At 47.1% G+C, this 12,253-nt stretch overlaps 1 protein-coding gene across 1 annotated transcript in view; it reads left to right on the top strand.

The window, feature by feature from the left end:
- The first annotated feature begins 7,068 nt into the window (after positions 1-7,068).
- The window catches only part of RFX7 (regulatory factor X7), a 45,235-nt gene continuing 40,050 nt past the window's right edge, over positions 7,069-12,253 (top strand). The window contains exon 1 of the mRNA XM_063412378.1: positions 7,069-7,485. Within this exon, the coding sequence (XP_063268448.1) occupies positions 7,337-7,485 (149 nt within the window). The 5' untranslated portion in view covers positions 7,069-7,336. The remainder of the gene's footprint in view (positions 7,486-12,253) is intronic.

The raw sequence follows: 12,253 nt of genomic DNA, 5'->3' as shown, positions 1-12,253 counted from the left end.
TATAGTTCTTCTTTCTTAAGTCAAGTTAATCAATTGATTGAATCAATTTAAAGATGGAAAGCAAACAACGGTGCAAATCCTCCTGAAATTTGGAGAATTAATACATTAGGTTTGACAGGATTTGTGTCTGCAGGTTTTGGCTTCACTGGCCATCACCTTATTTAATAGCTTGTTTTTTCTCAGTCACATGTTTCAGAATAACATTACATGTAAGGATGGAATGCAGCCACTGCTGAAATTTTATTGTTCAATGTAACTCGTTTGCAAATGCTTCTGGAGACACGTGGTCTTTGCCTGCCATCGTAGTTTTACACTGGAACATTTCTGCCTTACAGCTAGAGCCACATGTAGACATGGCTAAAAACAAAAAAGCAATGGCACTATCATGGATATTCCAACCCCATTGCTTTAAGGGATACTTTAAAGGAAAGTAGGCCAAAAACTTGACCTATTTTAAAAGACATGGCAATCTGTTCTTTTAAGAAATCTTTCACACTTCATTGAGTCCTTCTCTGCCTCCTATACCATGAAAAATATTGTACAGTAGCAAGATTCAGAATTCTTCTCTCTCTACTGTTACCCATACAAACAAATATTGCAAGCTGAAATCTGCAGTTTAACAAATTAATTTTTCTCCATCACTGATCTTGAAAAAGAAATCATCCTAAAAATTACCAAATGCATACATTGAACTAATTAGGTGTAACTAACTAAAATTGCTACATCACTGCACTTTCTCCATAGTGTTAGTTGCAGTGGATCCATTTGGCAACCAGGAAGTCTCAGGATCCATAGAGGATTTTTGTTTCTAGGGACTTCAGTGTTTTGAATTCGAAAACCAGAAGCAGTGAGCCATATTTCTCAGTTATTTTGCTGTTTGAAATCTGGCTGTGAAACTGTGTTTACTTTGTGCTGGCCTGCCGCCAGCGCAGGCCTGGTTTCAGCAGATGGTCGCGGAGCCGAGGCCAGACGCTTCCTGCTGCGTCCTGACGAGGCAGCGAGAGCGGCGCTCCCAGGCACAGCACCGGGGCCTCGCAGCCACCGGCGCTGGGAGCAGGCGCTGCTGCCACAAAGGTGGGGAAGAGTCCACAGAGCAGCCCCTGGGGTATAGGCCTTGTGGAAAAGAGGGTCCTGAAGTGGTGCTCAGAAGGGGTGAAGCTGCCAGACAGAAGATGAGCAGGGAAAGAACTGGAGTTTTGACCAAGAGGAATTGAAGTGTTAGAACCAGATGAGCATAAACCAGCACTGAGGAGACGTGATTGCTTTGATCTTTGTCAGGACACTCTTGTCAAGAAGAGACTTGAAAGAAGGTCCAGATGGAAGGCTTAGCCGTGGTGCGGGTTTACCTGTCTACAGTCATTGTGTGCAGGGAGCATTTTCCTTTCCCCCATTTTTTAGGGGGGGCACCTTCTCTCAGAACAAATATCCTTAATATGTCCTCAGGCTGGGTTTGATCTTTCAGGATGCTGCCTGCTCTCAGGATGGGGAATCAAAGGGCAATGCCATAATCGCAAACACTTGAATATCGCTGGATTGCTGCCTTGGCAATTTGCATACAGGAGAAAATGCAAACAAATTTCTCAGGAGGCTGTATGACTTGGAAACTTTCCAGAAATCCTTCAGGCATCAGTAAGATTAAAGACATCCATAGTTTATCTGGGGCTTCAGATATTCAACCAATGTAGCTAAAATTCATGGTTCCCCTGCCATATGGCTCTGTGTTTGGGGATTTGGTGCTCTCCCATTCCCTGCTATCAGATACCTAGAGGCACTGCATTAGTGTGTCAGGCTAATTTGGGTGATGATTTTGTGCAGGTGGCAAGGCTGCTGTGAACTGCAGCTGACCCCTTCCTTGCACTCCAGCCAATCTGCAGGTAGGCAGTGTTGGATTTTGAATGTTTGTGACTTTCCAGTTTACTACTGGATCTCAAAAGGAAAGGAATCCCAGGAAGACTGAATTGCTTTGTTATTTGTCACTTGCATGTATTTCTCTCTCCTTGGCCATTATTCACTCAGAATCTCCCCAGAACTGAGTCTCCGGGTCAGCATAAGAGACAACTGACAAGACCAGGCAGCTGCATAGGGGTCTGACAGAAAATATTTTTCCCCAAGTTTCTACCTGCAGAGCATTGACATTCAACAGCTCCAAAAATGAGGGGAAAATGGTTTAAAACCTCATTCAGCCAAGTACCAAATTTTGCTATTTCTTTCAGTGAGAGCCCTTCCTTCCTACTTACCAGTCTTGTACAGGACAGTCTGAATCGTGACTTTCATGACCCACTGTCCTCTTCTGTGTGGTTTTCTTAGGCTGTAGTAGTTGCTGCCTTTTTCTACCTTATTGACTTCTTCCAGCATAAAGACAAGAATGCAGTATGTAGGAACACCACACTCCACTTTTAACAGCTCAGCAGCTGAGCCCATTTGACATTACACTGAGACAAACATTTATTGTACTGTACAGAGTACAGTCTACAGAAATGAAGTTTCAAAATATCTGTATCACCAAAGACCATGGATAGACCTTGGGAGTTTAATCTGGTCATCATAACTTAGGGAATGCAAGTGATCTGTGTCTTACCCAAGATGCAAAATGCCACATCCTCCTCTGAACAGCCATGGTGAGCCGTAGCCAGGCTGGGAGCCTGGTCTTGTTGTCTTGCACCTCATGATCATCCACATCCACACAGAGGAGGGGCTCATGTCCGTTCATTAGCCCCCTAAAGCTGCCATGCAGGGGTCTGGAGCCCATTTCCATCACTAGGCAGAGGGGTGGTTAATGCTCTTCCTTTGCTGCAGATCATGGGGCCTACCTCAGACTTCCCCAGCACGTTTTTAACATTTCCTGTTATTTGCCAAGTGGCCATACTGTGCACCACACAACGCTCATTCCCACGCCAAACAGATGCTGCAAGACCCAGCAAAGCTTAGAAAATTTCTGGTCAAGCAGGCTTTCATTGTAATTTAAGTAGCCTCCTTTTCACTGCCTGGTTTGAGCACAGAGCAGTTTCTTCTGTCAGCTGGGATGATGTGAGTTTGAATCTGGGCAAACTGCCTTTTTTTTTTTTTAATAATTGAAACCATAAAAGGTGAAGTTTTCATTAAAAATTGTTAGGTGAATTGTTAGTTACTGCACTTTGATTTTACAGATACTCACATGAATGGAGATAAGAAAATAAACAGAACCAGAGTGAAATGTCTTGGGCATAGCTCAGGATACACAGAGACAGACATCCCTAGGGAAGGAGAGTTGCAAAAAGGCATCAAAATGGAGTTCACTGAACTGATGTTCAAAGCTTTTGGGAAGTGTCTTTTTTTAGCAAGCCTTTAAAGTCAATTATCCTCAGAGAATGTACTTCGTGTTTGTCTTGAGGATAAAGATGGTGAGATTTCCTAATTTATCTGGCTCATACCTCTGAGCTGCAGGTCCCTGGCCCTGTGCTAGACAAGAGGCAGCAGATCCCTCTCTGTGGGCAGGAGAGCGGGAAAAGCACCTTCCTCTCAGTGCTGGCTGTGAGCTGGAGAAAGGGCAGCAGGGCATTCCTCCCTGAAAGTGAGAGACACTCCATTGCACAACTGTCAGACACAACTCACTGTGGAAAAAACAAAACAACAAAGCCACGCTAAAGTACAGCAGAGGAAATCCTGGGAAATGGGTTAGACAGTACTTAAGCACAACTTTTCTCCACAGAGAGGGCTTGCGTTGGATCTAAAGCTCCACAATTGGAGAGAAAATAAACAGAGCTTTTGGAATGAACCTGGCAAAATGGAGTTGGCTCCCAGCTGTCACAGGAGTGCACAGTAGAGATTGTCCTCATGCAGACAGCCAGCTTGTTCTCCAGAACAGCTCGTTCATTCTCTTTTGAAGATCATCCTTGGATGAATATGTCTGTCCGGCATGGGAGACTTGCAGCGCTTTTGAGTTAGAAAAAACAGGAATTTTAGCACTAGTGCAGCAACATCAGTTTCCAGACAAGTAAAATCTGCCTCAGAGGGAGAGAGGAAGCCCCCACCTACTCACAGTTCAGCTGCTGTGCTCTTCAGTGAGGGCAGATGTTTGGAAATGGGAAAGAACAGGAAAGATCCTGGTCCTGCCAACACTAGTCTGGTTTCTGACGTGCTTGAACTTTCACATGTCTTTCTTTACAATAGTGGGACTTAAAATTAACTCCTTTGTATCACTTTTGGTGCATTTCTTATACAGGGCTGACCAGGAGCTAAATCTCTGCATCAAATGAAGGTTTTCAGAACCATTATGTAAAAGAACTCCAGCAGATGGTTGTAGTGGTCCTTGGTGGATAATCCCTGGAGATGTCCAGTCAGTCCATCCCATAGCTGTTCATCTCATAGTGTTTAAATAATTCCCTTCAGTATCATCAAGTTAATTCTGTCAGCACGAGCTCTTTGTCAACACAGTAGTTCTGGATCTATTTGTTCTTTGCTTTTGTAGTTACACATGGCCATGTAACCTGTGTATGAGTTGCCCATCTTTGCCCAGGTGCATGAGACTGTACAAAACACGAGTCGGATTCAGCTGGTTGTGTGGGAGGCAGCCAGGGTGGCCCCCATTTCTGGGCCTGCGAGCATGTAAAGGACAAGACTCCGGCTCAGTGTGGAAACAGGCACGTAACAGACCTGTGCCAACGCCAGGAAAGCACCGAGGGACAATTGCTCCTGACAGGAAAAGGCTTGTGGAGAGCAGAGTGAGAGCTTCTCTGCTGTACTTACACACAACACAGCCCTACTTCTTCTAAGTATCACACTGTGGAAAAAATGGTCACTTTATTTACTGCTAGGCGTGGGAAGGAAATCTCTTCTTTACACAAAACAGGACCTCGATCTCATTTTGGGCCTGATGCTCAAACCCAGCAATGACAGATTATACTTGAAAGGCTTTGCACCAAAAGGCACAGGAAAAAAAGGGGGTTTATAGAACAATTGATTTATAGTGAGATATGACAGCATAAACATAGCTTTTGAAGCCCTTGGACCATTTTGACCACAGAAATGCGACCTAGGAGTCTTGTTAAATCTCAGTGCCAGTTTAATCCTGTCTGCTCTAAAACACCTGCTGTGATTTCAGGGTGGCACTGGTCACCCTTGGGTGCCAGCCTGGAATGGTACTGCAGATTTTGCAGAAGAGAGATGAGTCTTTTTTTTTTTTTTTTTGGTCACATGATGCCCATACAGCTGTAAATAAACATGATTAAAAGGACATGTCTGGGAACTAAATTCATGAGGATCTAAATAATAAACTTGTCTTCCAAGCTGCTGGTTTAGATGGAAAGCAACATTAAAGTGATGTGTATTTTTTACGATTTATTGTAATGGTCTGTGATCCTGCAAACATGATGCACATCTGTTGAACTTTATTCTGAGGTGTAGGGCCATCAGTTTCAATCTGGGACAATGGCATAGGCATTGGCCAGAATGATTTTATGGCTTGGATCCCCGTGGGTTAAATTCTGACCAGGCAGATGTGACAGTCCAACAAAAGATCTCAACAGAAGCAACCCTGGCTGTGTTGATACAGTTGCTATTAAGTGGAAATTGCCACAAAACTAGAAAATATCACCAAGGACATTCACTCTTGTCTTCCTGTGCCAGTTTACCTGCATACTGACGTAGTTTTCTTGCAAAAAGCATAGCAGTTAGGATTTAAAATTGATCACTTTTCTGTTTACTTCTGATTAATTTTTTGTTTGTATTTTTCTTCTTCCTTATTTTTAAATGACCTTCAGAAATTTTCAATTATCATTAAAAAACATTGTTAATAAGAGGCAGGAACAAGAAAGCTTAGGGGTTTTTTAGTTCCGATGAGAGGTTTTGTAAAGGGAAGATCACCATCATTGTCATAGCCATTAATGTTCTGATTTTGGAGCAGTGGCGACGTAAGCAAATATTTATTTTTGAAAGGCCTTTGCTTCAGTTGATGACAAAATGCTCATCTCCTAAATTTAGCAGTGCTGTGTCTCCATGTGTATATTTATATTATTAGTCACCTTTAAGCCCACATTTTCTGTGATCAGCACAGGCTAGGGAGTCACTGGAGCCTTGTGTCGGAGAGGTACCTGCATGTCCGTACCCCTGCCAAGTGGGCTGGGTGTCCAAGTTGTGAATTCCCGTGGGAACAGCCCAGACTTGGAGTGGCTGGGAAAAGAGGGGCAACGGGGGGGCAGCTTGAGCAGGCTTTGTTACCATAACCCTAGAGGGAAGAGAAACAATAACCGTGGAACATCCAGAGTTGGAAGGGACCCACATGGGCCATAGAGTCCAGCTCCTAATAATGACTTCAGTAGTGGTCACCTTACATCATAGTCCTTGAATTTAGCTATTTACCTGTCCACTCTTGCAGGCTATGCAGTTCCTCTGGCTTTTTGTATTAAAAGCCACTATCCCCAGGAGCAGAATTATGGCTTGTGCCTGTAGTTCAGAGAAAGCAGTTTCGGTAGCTGCACAATTTAAATTTTGGGACAATGTTTTCACAGAAGGGTGGTAGGTAAAGGCCGGTGGCACTAATGGCAGCCCGGCCCCACGTGTGTCTGGCGGACACACGGGAAGCCCGAGGGCAGGCGAGGGCAGGCGAGGGCCCGGCCTGCCGCCGCCCGTGCGGGTGCCCGGCTCCCCCAGGCCATGTGAGCTCGGCGGCACTTGTTATTTTGTGTCGCGCCGCGGCGGGGGCGGGCCGGGCGCGGGGGCTGCGGGGCGCACCCGGCCGCGGTGCCGCAGCTGATGTAATGCTGCTGCCGCCGCAGCGCCTTCACGTGTCTGCGGCGCGCCCGGGCCGCGGGCAGCAGCGTGTGCCGCACGGTGACACACGGGCACACCGACACACGCGGACACGCGCGCTCACACGTGTTATCCGCGCCGCGGGGCCGCTCCGGGCGCGGCGCGGCCCCCTCCCCACCGCGGCGGGGCTCCCGGGGCCGACGGAGGGGCCGCCCCCCCGCCCCGGCTGCGCTCGCCGCCCCCGGCCCCAGCGGCGGCCCCGGCCCCGGCCCCCTCCCCGGCGGCGGCGGCGGCGCGGGGCGGCCCGAGTGTCGGGCACGCCGAGCCTGCGCACTCGGCGGCCGGGCGGGCACGGCGGCCGCGGGGCGAGGAGCGGCGCGGGGCGGGCCGGGCCGGGCCAGGTGCTGCTGCGGGGCGGGGGAGCGCGGAGCGACCCTGCGCGGGGGCGGCGGGGGCCGGGCGCCATGCGCCGAGCCGCGGGCCGGGCTCGCCATCCTGCGGCGTAGCGGCGGGACGGGTTCCGCCCGTGATGTCCCCCGGGCGGCGGGGGAAGGCGACTCACTCGAGCGCTGCGGCAGAGGCCTAGTGCGGCCAGCGCCGCTCGCGTCCCATGGCCGAGGAGCAGCAGCCGGAGGGGGGGCAGCCGCCGCGGCGGCTCGCCGGCACCCCCGCGCCCGGCGGGGCCCTGCCGGCCCTGGTGCCGGGGCTGCAGGGCGGCGAGGCCAGCGCGCTGCAGCACAAGATCCGCAGCTCCATCTGGTAAGGGCCGGGCCGGGGGAGCGGGGGAAGGGCCGGGGGGCTGCGCGGGCGCGGGGGGGGCGCGGCGCGGCCCCTTTGTGCGGGCGGCGCGGGGCACACGCGTGTTCGCGGGCGGGGGTCGCGGCCGGGCCGTGCCCGCGGGCGGCGCCGCCCGGGCAGCACCAGCCCCGCGTGCGGGCGGGCGGCGGCGCTGCCCCGCCGCGCTGGGCTCGGGTCACCTGCCGCAGGCGCCGCAGCCCGGCGCATCTTCCGCGGCCCGCTGCGCTCCCGGCCGCGGCTGCTCGGCGCTGGTGCAGCGGGGCGTGCGGAGCCGCGCAGGAGGGGGCGATTGTCCGGCCTCCCCTAAACCTCTGCTCTTCTGAGCTCCCAGTCAGGCAGTTCAAATGCACTTTTGGCTGGAGCTCACGATGGTTTTCAAGTTTCTGCATAGGAATCCAGGTTTTTTTTGTTGATATTTTTTCCCTAAAAATTAAATTTCCTAGTAAACCAGCATTTTATTTAAGAATTTTATTTTATGTGTAATTGGGGAATGAGGTGAATCGAGTTTAGCTTGCTGCAAATAAAGCACTTTGTTGTTCTTTGGTTTTTTTTTTAATATCTGCAAGAGGCTGTCACCTGCAGCATTTGTATTTTATGTATGTTTTTAAAAGCTGCTTTTGGCTGAGGGCACTGATAAAGAGTACTGAAAGTTGGGAGTTGTAAATACAGGTTACTCATATAATGTTTTCCTTTATATACACACACACCATGTGTATTTTATACATAGACTCATCCCAATAAAAACATACTGATCTAGCTTGCATATTACGTCATATTACTGTTAGAGTGTGTGGTTTGGATGGATGTCGCTAGGAAATAAAGAGAATCTAAATATAATTTTACCTTCAGTTTTTTTATTGTATAGCATATTGAAATTGCATTTATTATTGGGATGGTGGTTGTTTTGTTTTTATTTATTTAAACAGTAAATAATAGTTCGTTCTCCTGAATCCACACTTGCTATCTTTTGTTTTGGTCTTCTCTGCAATGTGACCTAGAGAAGGAATATGAACTGCAGAATTTTCTGTATTTTTGGATCATAAAATCTTCACACCCTCCTAATTTATGATGGTATTTAGTGATGGTCTTTTCATGTTTCCTTCTCTTTGCATGAACGTGCTGTTTGGAAAAGCCTCGGAGAGCATGTTTACATTGCATTCAGATTAGGTATCATGTCCAAGTTGAAGACAAAATGGCTACTAAGTAAAACCTCTGCTTTTATTGTGGGTTTTCTTTTCAAGGAAAAAGAACACATATTTTAGCTTCTGAAATGCAAACTGCTTGTTTGATTCAGGTGAGCGTTGTGAATAGCCCAAGCCCGTGTTCTGTACAAAGGAATGAAGCGTTTTGCCCGGTGTGAGTGGCTCGCCCGGTGCCAGGTGCCTGTGACCAGCAGAGGTGTTGGCAGCCTTGCAGCCCTGTCTCCCGGTGCTTTCACAGGCATTCCTCACCTTCACACGGTGTTCCTCCTGCCTACCTGCGTCCTGCACCGCGCCTCAACTTCCCTGCTGCTCGCAGGCAGCACCCGTTCCCTGCAGGCTGTGCTGTTGAAATTCAGTATTTGAAGAGAAGGGTGTTTTTTATAAGAAAACCTTTTCTTTTGATGTCTTCGAATCTTATTGTGATCAAGCAGTCCTCATTTGGAGTTTAATGTTAATTTGCGTCTTCCTGGAGATGCAGTGGTTGTTTTGGTGCAGCAAGGATGAGGAGCTCTGTCAGGGATGTTGTGCACGCTGCCCCAATAAACAGTGGAAGTCCCCTGTGCTGGCAGTCTGGGGCTTGCTCTCTGTTCAGTGGTGCTGGTGATGGATAAACAGCAGGAGAGGTTGTGGAAGGCCTGTTGTGAAAATGGCAGAGCACTGCTGTTAGCAGAACAAGGTGTAATGTGCACAGCAGAGCTTCCTCCTCTTTTCTCCTTCCCTCCTCTTTTCTCCTTCCCTCCTCTTCCTCCCCTCTTCCCCTGCCGTGCCAGTTGCATGTGCTGGCAGGTTGGTGCACTCATTCCCCCTTTGCTTCCCAGCAGGTTTAGCACATCCAGCTCAGTGCTCTTCTCTGTTGTTCTCCCTCTACCTCCTTTATTCCTACACCTGTTTGTGCATAGTGGATGGAGGTTTTAGTTGGTTGTGCTTGTTATAAGTTGTGGGGGTTTTTTTTGCTTGGTTGGTTTTTAAAAAGGTTTCAGTCTTCGGGTTGTATTGTCAATGAAAATAATAATATAGCAAAATATAGCAGCTACGTAAATACTGGACTTGAGGATGACAAACAAGTCTGTGCTTGTCCCTCCACTTTACAGACAAATACAAATATAGAGAGTGATGCAGGCAACGAGTGGGACAATGAGCTATTCATTATCTCAACTCGTACTTGTTTTATTCTGTTTATTAAATTAAAATGTAGTTTGACAAAAACATATTAAGTGATTGTGTACATGTGGAGTCCCTTATATTGAAACAATAGTTTAAGCCCTGCTGGTTACATTTGCAGGCATGTTCAGTATAGGTAATGAAAACTTAAAAATATGCTTTTTAGGTGTCCAGTGTGTTTGGTTTGTTTTTTTCATTTTTGTTGGGGTATTTTTTGGCATATAGGGTGACCACTAATTTGAACTGAGGAGGGGAAGATAAAAGAGTGACTTAACTGTGCTTAAAAACAAATCAGGAAGTATTTTATTTGCATTACAACACCACATGCAGGTATTTAACTGCTATTTGGTTAGAGCAATTGAAGCTCATCACTGTCTATCTGTGTTTGTGTCCTGCCTGCCCCACTTGAGCACATGCAGCAAAGTGGTGTCTGGTTTTGTTTCGTGCTGCTGTGTGAGTTGCTGAGGCGGTTGGATGTGTTCTTACGGTGTGGGTGAAGCGGGCAGAAATAATTCTGGATGTCTTTTCCCATTGACGGATTAGAAGTCTAGACAGAGAGAACACGTCTTTGCGAGCCCAGCCTGGCTGATTAGTGTCAGCATGGGCGGGTTTGTAAATTGCCCTGGTCTTCGCTGGACACTGGGCCTTAATCTGCCTGTTTCTATTTCTCTTTAGATTCATATTAAAGCTTTCATATTTATTAATAGATTTTTGTCCAGACGTTGGAGCCCGAGGCAGGAAAACCTCCCTAGTCAGCTGTCTGAGCATATAGACTAATGGGGTTTCACTTATTTCTTTGGGTGAGGGTACTGTATTACCAAATGTGTGTTATTTGTATATGATGTTTCTGTGCCCAAACATATGGTGGTGAAGACGGAGTCTACTCAGTATCACATTGACTTGCCAAGGAATATCTTACAGCTGAAGACAGCAAAGTACAAATGTAACAGCGGCGTGGCATGAGGACTGAGATGCAGAGATGGCCAAGGAAGGATGGTGTCAGCTGAGGGTCTGTCGTTGCTGGCATAAAAGAATAAGGCCGACAGTTTTAGGGAATTTAATCCCTCTGCCACTGTATTAATCCAAAATCCAGTAGCTGCGAACATTGATGGAGCAGACAGGTTTGTTTTCTTGTTCACTGTTGCGAATAACCGGTGATGGTTCTGCAATGAGCACTTGTTTACTGTTGTAAACAGTAATCTGGTGCTTGCATCTGTGCATAGGTTGGCCCCAGCGTCTTTCACCTTGCCTGCATCTCAGCTCTTTTTGTCCCAAAGGCATCTGTTAGGATTTGAATATAGCAATTCTACTTGAGAGATTAATTTCTCCTCTTCTCCGCCCAGTGTCTAGTGTGTAAACCAAGCTGAGGACCAGGCTGTGCGGAGTGGCAAACACAAAGCACTGCGTTTGCAGCCATTTCAGCTGGACGTGGCTTTGGATTTCAGACCCAGAATTTTTGTCCTCAAATCACTCTTCTAGCTACAAGTTGTATTGCAAAACCACATGAGCGAGTCTGGGTAGTGCCAAAATTAAGTGTCCTAATGCCCAGTTTGTCTCATGTTGAAGGAGTAGGAGGTGAATTGTGCCCTTGTTACTTTTGGGCTCTTGGTATTGTGCTAGAAAACCAGATTAGCTGATTGTAGCACCAGAGTGTTCTAATCTTTGGAAGGCTCCATTCTTTTTTATCACTTAAAACATCCCTGCTCCCTCCTACAGTGGCATCCATCACTCCTCATTAGGCATTGTCAGCAAGCGTGGATCGTCACTTAGCTGTTGGCAGAGCAAATGTTCTGCAACTCGGGAAGTGCCATTGAGGTTTTTCATAATAGGAATTGCTGCTTATTTGTATAGTTAGGTCGGCAGAAAAAATGATTGACAGCCTTGATATTTTTAATAAAATGCATGGCAATGAAGAGGGAAGCTTGAGGGGTATGTGTTCCAGGCTTTTAGCAAATGCAGATGGATATACCTTTTTGGTAGTTTCCTTCTGCAGTTGAAATTTCTGTATGTATTTGTCAATTATATATAAAACTATTTCTTGAGTCAGGTTGGATTAACTTGTAAACCATCTGCATTTTCTCTCTTTCTTGTAGCTTGGGAGAGGGAGATGGGAAATAAGAGAAAAAACCCTAACATAACCTTCAGTATTTTGTGAAGTAGCCTGTCGAAATTGAAAGAACTCAAAATTTCCTCTGATTACGGAGTACTTGTGGTTATTTTGTGCCCCCAGCCCAAAATGCAGTGGCCGTCATTCCCTCCTTCATCCTGGTTAATTCATTGTTGGAGGTGGGAAACAGGTTATTATTCTTCAATTACAGATTATGATTTCTGAGACGAAAATCAAATGATTATCATTGACATGTGTA

The sequence above is a fragment of the Prinia subflava genome, chromosome 15 (assembly GCF_021018805.1).
Source record: "Prinia subflava isolate CZ2003 ecotype Zambia chromosome 15, Cam_Psub_1.2, whole genome shotgun sequence".
NCBI classification, from domain to species: Eukaryota; Metazoa; Chordata; class Aves; order Passeriformes; family Cisticolidae; genus Prinia; species Prinia subflava.
This window is presented reverse-complemented; position numbering and strand designations above follow the sequence as displayed.